A 17,508-nucleotide genomic window follows, 5' to 3' on the forward strand; every position below is an offset into this window, starting at 1 on the left:
CGTCCCTGGCCCTTCTTCATGGGCCTTAGGGAGAGATACTCTTCAACCCCGCCTTTTGGGCTTAAGAGAGATTGGCCGCCAGTCAATCGGATGAAGGGAAAGTAGAAAGTTAGAGAGAGGGAGGGAGAAAGTGTTTTGTGTCGAGTTTTCAGTTGCCTCAGGTCCGAGCTAGAAAATCTAATAAATCCTTTGCATTCCCCCCCACCCCAAAATGTTCATGAATAGCTAATAAATCTTTTGCACTCTCCCCATCCCAAAATGTTGGGGAATAGCTAATAAATCCTTAAACAGGAGTAAACGGGATGTTGGAGCGAATAAAGGGACTCATACCGGTTCTCTGGCTGTGTTGCCTTTGTGTCATGCCTCAGGTCATCACAATCTGAAATGTACTCAGCATCCCTAAAAAGTTGAGGGTTACTGGTTTATACAAACAAGTTGGGAATTACTAACCAAATTTCAAGTTCTGGGCCGAGTCGATATCTTGCTCCTTTTTCTTTAGCAATTTCAATACCTAGGAGATTAAATTATCATTTTTATTCATCTACAATATGTTGTCAGAGAAAGCTTCTTATGCTTTGAAATGTAGGTAGTGTTATGTGTATCCTTTAATTTTGCAAAGCAAGAAAAGAATATTCGAGTATGAAACTGAGGACATAAGACAATTGAGATTTTCAGGAACCTTTTAAAACCAAGTTCCTATTTCTCATACTTTCTAAAAGCAAGTTCTTAGCTCAGAGCTGTAACAGGTAAGTTAAGATTTCTTGTACTTTAAATATAGTATAACAAAGCTGTTTTCCATACCCTATTGCTAGCAGAGCTAGGATAATAAAAATCATACAAATTTTCATAACTCATATTCCTGGAGGCAAAATATATTTCAACAAACTGCATCCACTTATTACCCTGTATATAGCTCTCTCTCAGCCCAACTCACCACACAGACTGATTGTTGTGAGGAAAATAGGAGGAAGATGTGCTACATTTCGTTATTTGTAAAAATAAAGGCAGGATACTGTCAGGGGAAGATTTTTCACCCTGAACTAGATGAGGTCTTAGATCTTGGCGTTTCCAAACAGCATTATCTTTAAGGTGCGGGGGGAAAAAAAATCCCAGAAAACATATTCTAATTAAAAACAAGCTTTAATACAAAAATAAGAAATGGAAAATAAAACATATCTATCTAATTGTTACATTTTGACAGAAGCAAAGATCAAAAGGGAAGAAGAAGTCTCTGGAATGTGTGAAGTAATAAACATGTTAAGCATGTGCAATAAATCATTGTCAGATAAGAACTTATGACCTGCGCAGTAACTCTTTCATTTCAACTATTCAGTTCAGACTAGCAAACAATTTAACGCAGTGACAGATACAAATAAATAAAATGAAAAGATAATTATAATGCAATGCTACACAATATATAATACATACATGACAAGAAAATGTTATGGGTAATAAACCAAAGTTATACCTTATACAAAAGGAGTTGATAAACTGAAACTGTGAAGCAATGAGAATTCTGAGGAAGTAAACAATTTAGTTTTGCTTTTTTTAAAAAAAAACCTGAACACTCTTCTTCTCTATATAGAAAATTACCGCATTGGGGAAAAAGTCCTACGTAGCCCCACTCAAAACTGTAACAATAATATAAAAGTAGTAATAATAAACCATTTTTTCACTTGTGTTTTTATATCCAAATTAGTGAACTGTAAGGCCTGAAGTACTGCATTAGCATTGAGGAAACCTGGATTTAAAAAACCCAACGACTGCAATTGGGCTAGTCAATTTTTCTCAGCCCAACTAACCTCACAGGGTTCTCATTCTTTGAATAAAATAAAGGGATGCCTTTTCTTCAGATAAAAAGCTGGTAGAATACAGGCAAACTATAAAGCTCTATAAAATAAGACTGTGCATATAAATTAGGACGAGTCAGCAATAATTATCCTTGCAGAAATATAAAAAGCTAGGACTAAAAAAAACCCCCATATTGTAGTAATTAACTACAATACCAAACTGGCTCTCCTCGGATGGTGTTGTGATTAAAGCATCAAGCCACAAACCTGAGACTGAGTTGCAATCCTGCCTTGTGAGTTAAATTACTCCCAGCCCAATCCGTTTCATAATGTAGTTGTGGGGAAACTAGGAGGAGGAAAGATTAAGTACGTCCGCCTTCTTGCGGTTATTTATAAAGGTACGATATAAATATATCCATAAAGATTTAGAAAGTGGGTGGGTGAATATAAAATAATCAATGGATCTAGGACGCATCCACAGCCACCTTTCTTCTTATTTTAATTATTGCTAATAAAAGTTACTTTCCACTGCAGGGTAACAAAAACAAGATCCATTTTCCTTTGGAGCTGCATTTTGTAAACAGCCCATACGCAGCCTTCGCCTTACTTTTGAGAATCCTTTCCAGGTTGCCTTCAAAATCCAGCGCCCACTGATTCAAGGCGCACGTAGCCACGGTCACTGTCCTGCCCATGTTGTTTCCTGCCCGCCTAACTTTGCCGGGAGAAAAAGAAAAACGTCCTCTCTCCCGCCGGTGGGACCAGCGCTCCCCAAAAGCAACCCTTTTACTTCCGGTAGAGTCCTCTTCGGCTCCGCGCAGAGAGAAAGGCTTGAAGCGGTGCTATGCAACAAGTCACAGGGCCGCTTCCGGGTGAAATGCAGCCTTGGGAAAAAAACCAACATTATAAAACTTGCAAAGGATTGGCATAGCATAGGTAGAGCAAGCTTTACTCTTTACTGGGAGCGAGTGCTGGCTACACGGCCTGCATTGTTTCGCGTGCCAATATTACCGGGAGAAACTGCCAGGGTGAGCAGCAAAAGTAAGCTTCCATCTAAAGAAATAGTGTCTGGTAGACACTAATGGGTTTCTGGGTTTGGGAATGGTAAGGATAGATGCGTGTTGTTGTTGTTTTTTGTTTAAATAAGCCTGCTCTCCCCTGCAGGTTTTTTTAAAAAAACATCATCTGTGACTCAAAAATGCAAAACTCGGGGATGGAGAAACATGGGTGAGCTGTGTGACTGTGCCGATAGCATTTTCAGTCATCCAGGTCATGGTTGACCCAAAAGTGCTTTTTCAAGAGGCAACTGGACTTTCTGGGTTTTTTTTTAAAAAAAATTTCACTTCTCATCCAAGAAGCTTTTTCAGCTCTGACTGGATGGTGGGGAATGGAAGGATTTATACTCCTTTCAGACAGCTGGTCTTTTATCTGTGTCAACAGGTTCACCTGACTTGTGCAAATGGGTGTGGAGCCTTTTTGGAAAGAGGACTGTTGTTGAAGATTGGAGATAGATGATGTTGTATCCCTCACCCTCAGTTGAAAGAGGGCTCTTCAGTTTTGACATAGATTGGCTCTTTCAAACTAGAGGTTCTCTCTGTCCAAAATGTGGACTCTGCTGTCTTCAAAAGGGTGGCCTATCTTTTAAATGCACATGGACTCCTGAATCTAATCCTAGTGTGTTCATTCTCCTATGTTATATCATCTGCTTATGATAGGTGTTTTATTTCCCCAATGTACAGATCTGCACATGGCTCTATACATTGTACTGCATATACTACGTTGCTCAGTTTTTGTCTGGGTGTTTTATCTTTGAGGTTGGACAAGCTCCTGCCTTAGTCTATTCTTGGGTTTGAAGCAATGTTCCCTCTATTTTTTTTTCAGTGTGAGCTGAAAAGTACAGTATTTGAGCAGCACATTTTCATGCCTGAGCACCTGAATTTTTTTCATAGATGTCACCCAAGACAACAAAATCAGTGTTATTTGAAACTCAATTCTACCATGTAAATATACATTAAGTAAAGAAATCTCCCTATACAAGTAGTCCTCAATCTACGACCCTAATTGAGGCCAAAGTTTCTATTGCTAAGTGAGACATTTGTTAAGTGAGTGTTGCCCCATTTTACAACCTTTCTTGCTGCATACAGTTACGTGAATCACTGCGGTTAAATCAGTAACCTGGTTGTTAAGTCAATCTGACTTTCCTACTGACTTTGCTTGGCAGAAGGTTGCAAAAGGTGACCTCAGGACACTGCAACCATCATAAATATGAGGCAGTTGCCAAAGATCCAAATTTTGATCATGTGACCATGGGGATGCTGCAATGATCATAAGTGTGAAGAACAGCCGTTAGGTCACTTTTTTCAGTGCTGATGTATCATTAAGTGAACTGTTGTAAATTGAGGACTACTTGTATTCAAGTTCAATGGATGACTCTCTGGGAAAAGGATCAAAACTTCCCTCTATCCACATTTTCCATACTATGAATTACTTTATATGCTTTATACTTTCCCCCTTACTATCCAATAGTCTGCAGTGATATTAGCAATTTATGAATAAATTACCAATTGATGTAGATTAGCAATTGGGGCACATAAAGAAACAAACAAAGAGGGGAGAGGAGGGAGGGGGAGGAAGGAAGGAAGGGAGAGAGAGACACACACACATACACACAGAGAGAGACAAAAAAGGAAAGAGGAGAAAGAGTAAGTAACTTTGATCCAGGAGGGAATGGCCTCCCTGTCAATCAGCCACGTGCCGGCGGAGGGAGCCCAATCATAACTCTAGGCGGCCACATTTCTGTTGGCCAAAGGCCCGCCCTCCTCTGGGTGTGTCCAGGCACTATAATATCCTGGCCCAGTTGACAGAAGCATCCTAGCCGCCTGCATCTTAAAGTCCATCATGCTAAAGATCACTGCACGGCAGTTGGAAACTGCTGCGCTGTGTTTTGTTGCCACCTGCGCGGCCGCACACCCGCACAGCTTAGAGGGAACATAGGTTTGAAGTGTGCACGTATGTTATGTTGGCTGAAGATCATCTGAGCTTTTCTGATATGCTTGCAACGTATGGAATGACCACTTTGCTTCATTTATTGATCTCTTCGTTATCTGTTATTGAGGAATTCATGTATCGTTTCTAGCAGGGTGTTTCGCTTGTGCAATCACGATATCTTAGGACAGGGGTGTCAAACTCAAGGCCCGCGGGTCAGATCTGGCCAACAATGTGGTTAGATCTGACCCATGAGGCTGCCCTGAAAACAGTAAACGACCTGCCCTGGGCGTTGATCTAAAATTTGGTGGTGGCCATCCAGGCTGGAATGTGGTCAGCCTTAGATCCACAGCGCCACCCTGGCGCCAGCAAGAGGCTGCCCTTGTCCCACCCTCTGGTCGCGTGCTGGAGACAGTGGATCCCCCCCCAGCCCCATGCAGGCTGCCACAAACACTCCCCCTCCATGTGAGCAATGTTGACCTGACCACACCCACAATTTCACACCTACCTGGCCCCTTGAGGTCAACCACAAATTCCCTGATTACCTGATGCAGCCCTCAATGAAATTGAGTTTGACACCCCTGTTTTAGGATCATTCCGATTGCCAAGGAAGTTGTTCAAATGCAGGAAAAGGTAAATATTTCCTCTGTCCAGTTGTGTCTGTCTTTAGGGGACGGTGCTGATCTCCATTTCTTTAGCTGAGGGAGCCAGTGTCAATAGAGAGCTAATATTGTGGTTAAAGTCTAAAGTTCAAGCGCTTCTCGACAAGATTTTTGGGGAAAATTGCTTCTGTCTGTTCATTTAGAATCTCTCTTCCCCCTTAATCTCAGTATCGTTTAGCATTTTAATCCCTAGCATGTTACTCATCTTTTGCTAAATTCATTAAAACCAGATTTCCTGCTATTGAAGGTATGTACTGATTTATCTCAGCTCTTTTCCTTTTAAAGTTATCTTAAGCACCAATATAAAATGTTCGTTTAACTCCATAGATTTATTCTTTTCTTATACTGTGTCAGGAATGAGTACAGGCAACCCTCGACTTACTACCAAAATTTCTATTGCTAAATGAGACATTTGTTAGGTGGATTTTGCCCCATTGTATGAATTTTCTTGCCACTGTTGTTAAGGGAACCATTGCTGTTTATAAGTTAATAGTTTATTGACTTTGACTTTGCTTGTCAGAAGGTTCCAAAAGGGGATCACATGATCCCAGGACACTTCATCCATCATAAATATGATTCAGTTGCCAAGTGTCTGAATTTTGATAATTTGTTATAAGTCGAAGACTATCTGTATAAACGGCATGACCTTCTAAGTTAACCATACTGCTTAAAAATATGTTTAGTGCCATATACACACACACATACACACACACCATATTTTTCCGAGTATAAGACGCTTCCGGGTGAAATGCAGCGTTGGGAAAAAGAAAAAAAACGTATAAGACGCACCTTTTTTCCTCAAAAAAGTGGCTGAAAATCTGGGTGAGTCTTATACACTGAATACAGCATTTTGTGCCTCCCGAAACCCCGTCCCCTTCACCAAAATGGCCGTGAAGAGCCTTTAGGATGTTTATAGAGTGCTCCTGGGGGCCGGGGAGGGCAGAAATGAGCGAAAAAAGGGCCGGGTTTTTTGTTCAGTTTTGCCCGCCCAGCCCCCAGGAGCACACTACAAGCCTCCTAAAGGCTATTCATGCCCTTTTTTTGAAAAAAAAAAAAGGGTCCATTTTCGTGAAAAACGCCTTTTTTGGGAGGTCTGCAGAGTGCAAAACCTTTTTTTTAATTTGCCTCTTCAAAATCTTATACTCCAGTGCATCTTATACTCCGAAAAATACGGTATATGTTATTTCATATTTACATCTAATATATATTAATGTTAACATATTTAAATATATTTTTTATAAAAATATATTAAAAAGTTAACCCTCAAGTAACCCCAATACACCTCAGTGAGAGTGCCAACATCTAGATAACTGCAAAGAGATACAATCCTTCTCCCCCCCTTCCGCCCCCCTCCTTCCAGTTGCCTTTTGAAAAAGCACTTTTTAGAAAACTATGACCTGAATGACTGAGAATCTCCACAAACATATTGCTTAATAGCTTTTTTGCTGATTTGTTAGCTCCCTTCTACTCATATATTGACAAACTATACATATCATCAAATCCATTTTTGTTATTCTGTTTCATGCCATAGTTCTTTAGTTAACTCATCTCTGGAAATTGCAGTTCTCAATTTTTATTGTGGGTGGTTGAAATTTGACTTTAGGATGATATGAATCCAATCCTACATTTGTAGTGATCTTCTGTTATATTTCCAAAACAGACCATTCAAGCAATCATATAAGTTGCTGATACTAATTTCATTAACCCATAATTTCTCCAAAACGTCTATCCACTGTGGAACTTCAGAAGCAGCAAAATGTTTGGGTAAATATATAGAACAGATGTTTAAATGGAATAAAAAGCATGAGGAAGCTATTATTTGGAGGCAAATAATTTTTCTTTTAATTCGGTTTTCAAATTCATACATTCTGCTTGATCAAGGATTAGTAAAAGTTCAATGAATTCTCCTCCTTTTTCATAATATTCATGGAGTGCTTGTTGCCACGGCTAGTGAAATCAGCTTAGGTGGTTTGAGGCAGCTGCACCAATCCAGCGAGGAAGCATGAGATGATGCTGAAAAGCTGGAGCAGGCGATTGGATAGTGATTATAATATGCATTTAATGGGGTGTGATTAAAAGAAGGAAAGGTTTTTTAAGAAAGGGATGGGGCATTTTTTGTTACTATTCTTTCTTTCTCTCAGCGAGACCAAACGAAGGAGTTATTTCTTTATCTGAAGCTGAAAAATAAAAGCACAGGTAAGGAAAATTAACAGAATTCTAAGTGGTCTGCTTCATATTGAATTAATAAGTAATAGTAAAGCAAACTGGGAAGCTGTTGTATTTATTGTTTTGTACGGTGCATCTGTGGGATGAGAGCAAGGTGGCAGCAAGCTTTGGAACATTTGCTTATAAAAAAGAAATATTGGTAGAATGTATTTGTCTTTTAAAATTAACACTATATAAGTTTTTGTGTTTACAAAGATCATCCTGAATTCCTCTTAATGCTTGATGATTTATTTTCTTTGTCTTTTATTCCTGGATGAAACATTTTGATAGTGTTATACAGGTAGTCCTTGATTTACGACCAAAATTGAGCCACAAACTTTTGTTGTTAAGTGAAACATTTGTTAAGTGAATTTTGCTCTATTTTAATTTTGTAATCCATTTTACTAATTTTGCCCTATTTTACTTTTTTTTGCCACATTTGTTAAGTGAATCACTGCAGTTGTTAAGTTAGTCACATAGTTGTTAAAAGAATCTGGCTTCCCGGGTGACTTTACTTGTAAAAGGTGATCACATGACCCCTGGACATTGCAACTGTCATAAATACATTTCAGTTGCCAAGTATCTGAATTTTGATCGCATGCCCATGGAGTTGCTGCAATGATCATAAGTTTTAAAAATGGTCATAAGTCACTTTTTTCAGTGCCGTTGTAACTTTGAACGGTTACTAAAGGAACTGTTGTAAATTGAGGACTACATGTATTGAAATGAATATTTTTAAAATATCTAAACATTAGCTTAGATAGTAAATGATTAAAAACACAGCTGATTTACTCCTTTGGGACAAAACATATCGCTAGAAGTCTAGTTGGTGTTGACTAATTTACACCTTTGGAACAAAACTTATCTGGTAGAAATCTAGTTAATGTTGACTAAGAGTTTCCCAAGTCACCTGAAGCAGATCCACATAAAGCACATTGTGTTATTGTACTATATCTTTCTCTTTAGAATACTTCCATGAGATATGGCCTTTTATTTGCATTGTAAAAATTTTTAGAAAACAATGATGCTGAAAATATACTAATTTGCAAAGTTCATAATATAATAAAACCTCTATTCAGGAGAAGCTAGATATTCATTAAATTCAAATGTGCATTAATTCTGCATTAACATTATTGTATCAAGAAATGTACAGTAATATGTAAAGCCGTGTACTTGTTGTAAATTGCATCTTTTGTAATAAAGCATTTAACAATACTCTTAATGAGAGATCAACTGAGCCAAAGTTACTTCATATTTAGGGCGCAGTTGATCAGCAGAGCTGACCCATAATTAGAAAAGCCAGATGAAACCAGTTGCATGTGCTCCTTTTCTTTTGAGGAACATTTTCCTTAGCAATCAATCAATCAGAATAGAGCTGGAAGGGGCCTTGGAAGTCCAGCCCCCTGCTCAAGCAGAATACCCTATACGAAGGGTGTCAAACTCGATTTCATTGAGGGCTGCATCGGGGTTGCTTGAACTTGGGGGGTGGGCGTGGCCAGGGTGGGCATAGCCAACTTGATGTCACTCGTGTTGGGGGCACCTGTGGGGGGCCTAGCACTCTGCCAGAGAAAACGGGCTCCTGACAGTCTCCTATAACTCTCTGCCAGTGAAAATGGAGCTCAGGAGGGCCACTGTTTTCGGCCATGACGGCCTCCTGCAACCCTCTGCCAGCTCCAAAATGGAGCTTGTGGCCCTACAGAGCTCCATTTTCGCTGGCAGAGGCACTGCGGGCCAGTCCTTTGCATGCTTCCACAGCAGCCCCATGAGCCAGATTAAAGCAGCCCCCGGCCCTTGAGTTTGACACCCCTGCCCTATGCCATTTCAGACAGATAGTTATTTTCTTAAAAACCTCCATTGTTGAAGCACCCACAATTTCTGAACTCAAGCTGTTCCAGCCAGTTAATTGTCCTTACTGTTAGGAAGTTTCTCCTTAATTCCAGGTTGTTTCTCCCCTTGATTAGTTTCCATCCATTGTTTCTTGTCTTGCCTTCTGGTGCTTTGGAAAATAAGTTGTTTCCCTCTTCTTGCAGCCCCTCAAATACTGGAATACTGCTATCATGTCACCCCTAGTCCTTCTTTTTTATAGTTTGGCCATACCCAATTTCTGCAACCGTTCTTCATATGTTTTTATCTCCAGGCCCTTAATCATTTAGTTGCTCTTTGCACTTTTTCTAAAGTCTCAACATCTTTTTTGTAATGTGGTGACCAAAACTGGATGCAGTATTCCAGGTGTATAAAGATTTATAAAGCCATTACTAAGTATGAAGCACTACTAATACTTCACGTGATTTTGTTTCTGTGCCTCTATTTATATAACCAAGGACTGTGTTAGCTTTTTTGGCTGCCACCGCACACTACTGGTTTATATTTAAGTAATTGTCCACTAGGACTCCAAGGTCCCCCTCATAGTTACTTTTTTTGAACCAGGTTTCTCCTAATCTGTACTTGTACCTTCGTTTTTTCTTTCTAGGTGTAAGACCTTGTTTTTCTTCACATTAAATTTCATTTTTATCCATAGGGCCCATTATTCAAGTCTGTCAAGATCTTTTTGGATCTTGAACTTGTCTTCTGTGGTGTTGGATATTCCTGCCAGCTTAGTGTCATCTGCAAATTTGATGTGTTCCCCTTGTTAGCGAAGAGATGTGGTAGATAAAAGCATGGCCTTGATGGTTCTGCAAGTACACCCACCTTTAGGATATTTCTTGAAACGCAATAATTGAGGACCATTTTGTTTGCCAAGTTTTAGTTTTGCTTGTGAGCTGTCTACTAATATATTTTTATATATTTTATTGCTTTTAAATAGTAACAGGAAAAAAGGATCAAAACACAAAGATAGATACATTATCAGAAAATTGCATAAAAAGTGTTTAAAAATAAGTGGAAAAATGCAACAGAAAAAAATTAAAATAATGTATAAAGCGTGGCTTCAACAGTAAACAGTTACAGCTCTACATATAATTAATGCAAACATGCAAGTACATATATATTTATTTCTAATATACTTTTTATAACTACTATTCTTTTTAGCCTTAATTGTATCAAAAATAGTCAATGAACAAGAAAAGTTTAGTCAAAAGCTGACATTGCTTTCGTCTATAGTTAGTTAGCTATGCCACATGAACCTTGCCTTATTTTTCTTAATAAATAAAATAATAAAATAAATTTTCTTAATAAAGTTATTAAAAGCAGAATTAATTGTGAAAAGATAACCAAGGAAATGTTCATATTGCATAATTGGACATAATATTTCACACACAAAAAGGCTCTATTATACTCCAACATTTTATCTTACTCGTATTACCATTTCTGCAGATTCCAATGTCATCTCATAAAGACAGCAAAATGTTTGAAGGAGGAAAAAGTCAAAATACTCTAAATGGAAATGGAGCCTCTCATGGAGAATGGGGTAGATCATGGTAAGAAAATCTACAGTAGTAGTAAGTATAGCTGTGAAATTCCTGTGCTTATAAAGAACTGTACAGGTCATTTCATAAAAGAGGCAGCTACTGCTGAATTTTAAAGAGATTTTATTAATATTTAAAGGCAGGAAAGATGTCATAGAGTATTTAAAAAAATTTCTTTGAAATATATGCTGATTTTCTGTTGACACATCCAAGAGTAGTTCATGAAACTGGCTTGTTTCAGCAAATACTGTAATTGTTAAGAACACATTACAATTGTGCAAATCATTATTCTGCTCAGAGTCAGCCATTGACAAAACTGTTCCAGTGGGGTTTTGAGGTTTGTTTTCTTGGGTTAGGAGTAACAATCTCTATGTGTCTTTTTCAGGAAGGCTGATTGGTTTTCTTTGATAAGTGTCATCTTTCTACTATTCTCCTGCCCCTTTATGGTCTACTATTTTATAATGTCATGTGATCAGTACCATTGCTCTTTGAGTGAGCCAGCCATCCAGTTACTTACGGGAAAAGTTCACCTCTTAGATATCTGGCGCAAGACACCATCTTTCTCTTGGAAAATTCTAATCGTTTACTTTTTTTGGATAATGTTCCAGGTATGTGTTTTGAAACTTCTCTCTTGGAATCCAGTTATTTGGATCAAAATTAAGTTTGTTTTTAAAGTTACATTCTACAATTGTAGCCCTACATGTGAAAATGTGAGAATATAAGTTATTAACAATATTGTGTTTGGATGTTGCTGGGAATAATGTTAATAACTGATATATCTGATTTCTTTGAGGCATTTCTATGTCTTGTTCTCTTTTATGTTTCTAGCGCTTCCAAAAGATTTTGCATGCTGCAAAATACCATAAATGCAGGCCAGTTGTTGAGTGTTTCAAATGTGATTGGAACACTCAACAAGGTGACCACAGTGTGTGTGTGTGTGTGAGTGAGACAGACAGACAGAGAGAGGAACAGAGAAAGGGAGTGAGAGAGGGAATCAGAGAGAGACTGACAGAGTCTGACAGAATCAGAGAGGTACTTTTAACTACCTGGCAGCGGCGTTTTGCCTTGGGGGGCTCCTCAGAACATCCCAAGACTTCGGAGGGAAGCGTACAACCCCGAGCAGAACCCTTTCCCAACTGGCCCTTCCTCCCTCGGAACGCTTCGGAGGGAAGCTTCTGCATAAGCCCGGGCGAGTGACAACAAGTTCCCACCGTTACGAAGTCTCGGAGGTTGTAATTTTCTGAGCTGTGCGTGTGCGTGCCTGTTTTCCACGGCGTCGAGCAGCGGCGAGATTCTGCGCGGCGAGCGATGATTCCGGGGGCCACCCGGGAAGATGAACGCGAGGGGGGACCCTGCCCCCCCACTGATGGCCTACGGAATCATCGCTCACCGTTGCTCCACGCCATGGAAAACAGGCGCGCGCGCACAGCTCAGAAAATTACAGCCTCGGAGACTTCGTAACGGCGGGAACTTGTTGTCACTCGCCCGGGCTTTTGCAGAAGCTTCCCTCCGAAGCGTTCCGAGGAGGGAGGGGAGCGGGCGCCCGGCACACAGAAGAGCCGCATTAAAGGGTGTAAAGAGCTGAATGTGGCTCGCGAGCCGCAGCTTGCCGACCACTGGCATAGCCTAATCAGACATAAACAATCATTAGATTATGATTATTATTCCAATTATATTTGCAGGGCAATAGGTTCCTCATCCAGAGTTAGAGGGTGATTTGAAATTAACACAGACTCACTTTCAGTCTTTAGTTGTAACTTCTATATCATTTCCATATGAATATTTAATCCTGGTATTAGCAGCTAAAAATTAAATGTTTCCTGTAATTTCAGTACAAAAAAAGATCAAAAATCAGATTTTATACCTTTACATTATTAACCTCTCTTTAGTCCATGTCCCCAAATGAGTTATACTAAAATATTCACAATTCCATATATATTTCAGTTACATTTTAAATGGCTACACTATTAGGGGAGGGGGGGTTGGGATATGAGTAAATGTCAGTCATATATGATGAATCCATAATTTATCCTACAAATGTACCATTGTGCAACTTTAATTCACTTGTAAAGATATGGACTTATATGTTCGTTCTGTTACAGGCATTTTTGTTTATGATTCCTGACTTTTGCCATAAATTTATTCCTGGATTTCTAGGAGGAGTACAAGAAGGTGCCATTTCACCTGCTGGTAAGACCATTTTTATTGTATCAAGGACTGTATTTTTCGGAGTATAAGAGACACCGGAGTATAAGACGCACCAAGATTTTGAAGAGGCAAATTTTAAAAAAAGTAGGTAGGTAGATAGAGGGATAGAGAGGGAGAGAAAGAGAGAGAAAGAGAGAGAAATACAGTAGGTGGGAGAGAGAGAGAATAGTTAGGTAGGTAGGTAGGTAGGTAGATAAAGGGAAAGAGAGAGAGAAATAGAGAGAGTGGTAGGTAGGTAGGTAGAAGGATAGAGAGAGAGAAATAGAAAGAGAGAGAGAAATACAGTAGATAGGTAGGGAGAGAGAAAGAGTAGATAGGTTGGTAGGTAGAGGGAGAGAGAGAAATATATACATAGAGAGAAATACAGTAGATAGGTAGGGAGAGAGAGAGTAGGTAGGTAGGTAGGTAGATAAAGGGATAGAGAGAGAGAGAAATAGAGAGAGAAATACAGTAGGTAGGTAGGGAGAGGGGGGTATGTATGTATGTAGGTAGGTAGGTAGAGGGATAGAGAGAGAGAAATAGAGATAAATACAGTAGATAGGTAGGTGTTTTTGCTGGCACAGCACTTGATCAATGTAATTCTCATCAATCAGTTAAAGAGCTTTCCAAAAGGGAAAAAAAAGTTTTTGCACTCTGCAAATCTCCCGAAAACGGGCCCATTTTTTTTTTAAAAAAAGGCATGAATAGCCTTGGGGAGGCTTGCAGAGTGTTCCTGGGGAGGGGGGGCAAAAACGAGCAAAAAACGGCCCCGTTTTTCATCAAAGAAATTGCATACATAGCCTTATGAAGGCTTATAGAGTGCTGCTGGGGGGGGGCAAAAAACGGCCTGTTTTTTGCTCATTTCTGCCCTCCCCAGCCCCCAGGAGCTCTCTAAAAGCCTCCATAAGGGTATGCACGGCCATTTTGGTGAAGAGGCGGAGCTTCAGGAGGCAGAAAAAATGCTGTATTCGGTGTATAAGATGCACCCAGATTTTCAGCCTCTTTTTTTGAGGAAAAAAGGTGCGTCTTATACTCCGAAAAATACGATAATTGAAAGTGGAGAAAAAAGTGAATGACTCAAAACATTATCAGCTGCTTATTTAGCATGTTGATAATTACATGGTACAATCATTGCTGCCTGTTACACTTGGAAATGTGTAGTGTTGTTTTTGTTTGTTGTTTTTGTTTGTTTTGAAAGACCTTGGACCTGTTGATAAATAATTATACATACCCATATTCATTGCTTGTTACTTGTGTCTATCTTCTTCAAAGCTTCTGGGGCAATTAATTTTCCCAAGGGTTCACATGGGGAAACTGGGACTATTGTGGAGGGCTAAACCAATAGGACTGTGAAGGTGTGTATACACACATGCATGTACATACATAAATTGGAGCGGGGGGGGGGGGGAGAGATCACTTATAAAATAAAAGCAATGCAGTTTTTATTGCATGCATGGCATACACTTATTTACATTCTAATTTCCAATTGACCTCACACAAGCCAGACAGAGACAGCCAAATGTGGCCTGCGGACTGTAAAATGCCCAAGTTTGCTCTGGAGCGATGAGTCCTCTACCCACCACCCAACAATTACCAGCATATTAAAACTGCTGGTAATTAAGCAGATAATTTCTCTCTTCTTCCTATAAAGAGGGCTGGGGGTAGTAGTGAATATCTGTAGCTCGGATATAGGATGAGGGTGAAGGTTCGTTTTCTGAGCTTGTAGGTTGATTTACGAACGTTTTGCTAGGTAACATCTTCAGCAGAGTTTAGGGATATCAGTTGTCAGTGGTGGGTGTGTCAAGTGAAGATCTTGTGATGGGTTAGCTGGGACTCATCAGTGAATCTTGTGATGGATCTTGTGATAAGGAGATTACATCAGGTCAGTGTCATTGGGAGGTGAACTGTTCGAGGGCGGTTGTGGGTTGCTTGAGAGTCGATGCTGTCGCTGGTTGGCTGTGAAGTTGATTTGAATTCTGAAAGGTTCGTAGGCTGGTTGTAGGTAAAGGTGTCTGTTGATGGAATTGCTTGTCGAGTGCCAGGCTTTGACAAATTTACGAGCGTAGTGGGTGGTAGCGTGGCTGATGATTTTTGTGTTGATCCAATTGAACTGGTGCTGTTTGGTGTCACTGTGGGTAGAGATTAAGAATTTGGGGTTATGGTATTTGACTGCCAGCTGGTATTCGTAGATCCTGGTTTTTAATTGACGTGATGTTTGCCCCACGTAGAATTGGTTGCAAAAGTTACAATTGATTTTGTAGATTACATTGTTTCTTTCATTCTTCTGTATTTTGTCTTTAGTTCTGGATAATTCCTGGTGGAATGTGTCACGTAAATTATTTTGTTCATACACTTAGATTCCTCAGATGGCTTTTCAAACATGTTATTCTGAAGACCTCTAACACCTTAAAATAATTAAATAGGCAATTTCCAAAAGTGATTAGAAGCATGATTAGTAAAGATGTCCTTTAAAAGGCTCCACCGTGGTTAATAACTGGATTATTAATCCCTTCATTTCCCAGCACCCAGACCCATAGGAGACTATTATCCTTTGGTTTCCCTGTGATAAGCGGCTGTCTGGAGCCATGTGCATGATCTCTTGTACTCTCCTTGTTCAGAAAACCTCTAAAGAGTCTTTAGTATACTCACTGGTTTTTCAGCCTTTACCTAAGTTGTGTTCAACTTGTCATGCCTTCACCTGAAGGCCTATTATTTTCTATTTCTTATCTGCTAGTCATCCAGAATTCTTTTAGAGTTTGACAGCCTCTGAATCATCATCATTATCTGTTTCCTTTCAGGTTCAGTACTCAAATATGAGATTAACGGACTACAAGCCTGGCTCATAACACATGCCCTCTGGTTTGCAAATGTTTACTACTTTCAGTGGTTCTCACCCACCATCATTGTTGACAACTGGATTCCATTCTTGTGGTGTGCAAATATTTTGGGATACTTGACATCCATATTTGTTTGGTTAAAAGCCTACTTCTTTCCTTCTAATTCAAAGGACTGGTATGTTGATATTACTTATATTACTATAAATATGACAATTTGATGAGCACTGAATGTTTCTTGTACTTTTACTTGCTACTTAAGATCATAAATATCTAAGCATGTCATTTCAATTCCTAACGTCTAATAATGTTGGAAAATCATTTTATATGTGTTCAGCTTACCATATAGATTCTGTCTGTCTTGAGCATTGAGATCTTCTAATCGTGGGGTTCTAATAGGGCAGTGGTGGGCAACCTTTTTTTTCAACTGAGCCAAATCTCGCCAAAACCACGATTGAAATTTATTTTGAGAGCCGCATTTTTAAAACCGAAAATACATAGGATGGTACACTGTTTTTAGTTTCAATAAGTTTTTATTGAGAATATTCTGCATGCAAGTATCCACATAGGTCGGGAGGATACAAATAACACAACTAATAAAACAAAAACTTTAGAACGATATTATTTATCGATAATGTTAAATTCCGTAAAATTTGCCTTACAATGTAGAGAAAATTACATCCTGACAATGACTGACAAAGTCACAACCACTAATGTGAACATTGGCCTTGCATTTCCTTGGATAGTTTGAGTAAGTCAGGTTTGTATGTATGTTGTTTTTAAGTTCATCTCTCTCTCCCACTTTCTTTTTTTCTTTTTCTTTCTCTCTCTCTCTGGCTCTTTGTCTCTCTCTCCCTCCCTCCCTCTCTGTCTCCCTCTGTCATTTTCTCTGGGTGTCTATCTGTCTGTCTCTCTGTATCTCTGTCTCGATCTCCTCCTTCCCCCATCTCTGTCACTCTGTCTGTGTGTCTGTCTGTCTGTCTGTCTCTCACTCACTCTGTGTGTGTGTGTGTGTGTCTGTCTCTCCCTCTGTCTCTCTCCCCTCCCTTCCTCTCTCTCTGTCACTCTGTGTATGTGGATGTGTCTGTCTCTCACTCATTCACTTAATCAATCACTCTGTGTGTGTGTCTCTCTCTGTCTGTCTATCTTTCTCTCCCTCCCTCCCCCTCTCTGTCTGTGTGTGTGTGTGTGTGTCTGTCTGTCAGTCTCTCTCTGATTCCCTCCCTCACTCCCTCTCTCTGTTCCTCTCTCTGTCTGTCTGTCTCATTCACACACACACACACACACACACACACTGTGGTCACCTTGTTGAGTGTTCCAATCACATTTGAAACACTCAACAACTGGCCTGCATTTATGGTATTGCTGCAAAATACCATAAATGCAGGCCAGTTGTTGAGTGTTTCAAATGTGATTGGAACACTCAACAAGGTGACCACAGTGT

General features: G+C 39.6%; 2 protein-coding genes across 10 annotated transcripts in view; one reads left to right on the forward strand and one right to left on the reverse strand.

Moving 5' to 3' along the window:
• NADSYN1 (NAD synthetase 1) overlaps positions 1-2,530 on the reverse strand; it is a 38,354-nt gene extending 35,824 nt beyond the window's left edge. The window contains exons 1-2 of one of the 2 annotated variants that reach the window (XM_081939720.1): positions 2,398-2,530; positions 451-511 (exon numbers count right to left, since the gene is read on the reverse strand). In XM_081939720.1, coding sequence (XP_081795846.1) covers positions 451-511; positions 2,398-2,482 — 146 coding nt within the window. In that variant the 5' untranslated portion in view covers positions 2,483-2,530. Of the gene's footprint in view, positions 1-450; positions 512-1,468; positions 2,035-2,397 lie in introns of those variants that run through there. The other variant, XM_081939721.1, reaches the window with a different exon arrangement.
• Positions 2,531-2,587: 57 nt separating this feature from the next.
• The window catches only part of DHCR7 (7-dehydrocholesterol reductase), a 29,186-nt gene continuing 14,265 nt past the window's right edge, over positions 2,588-17,508 (forward strand). The window contains exons 1-6 of one of the 8 annotated variants that reach the window (XM_081939725.1): positions 2,588-2,723; positions 7,576-7,630; positions 10,952-11,055; positions 11,429-11,651; positions 13,146-13,233; positions 16,029-16,242. In XM_081939725.1, the coding sequence (XP_081795851.1) occupies positions 10,958-11,055; positions 11,429-11,651; positions 13,146-13,233; positions 16,029-16,242 (623 nt within the window). In that variant the 5' untranslated portion in view covers positions 2,588-2,723; positions 7,576-7,630; positions 10,952-10,957. Of the gene's footprint in view, positions 2,829-5,557; positions 5,682-7,129; positions 7,199-7,575; positions 7,631-10,475; positions 10,611-10,951; positions 11,056-11,428; positions 11,652-13,145; positions 13,234-16,028; positions 16,243-17,508 lie in introns of those variants that run through there. The other 7 variants (XM_081939722.1, XM_081939723.1, XM_081939726.1 and 4 more) reach the window with 7 other exon arrangements.

Source organism: Natrix helvetica (assembly GCF_964273705.1).
Source record: "Natrix helvetica genome assembly, chromosome: 1".
Taxonomy (NCBI): Eukaryota; Metazoa; Chordata; class Lepidosauria; order Squamata; family Natricidae; genus Natrix; species Natrix helvetica.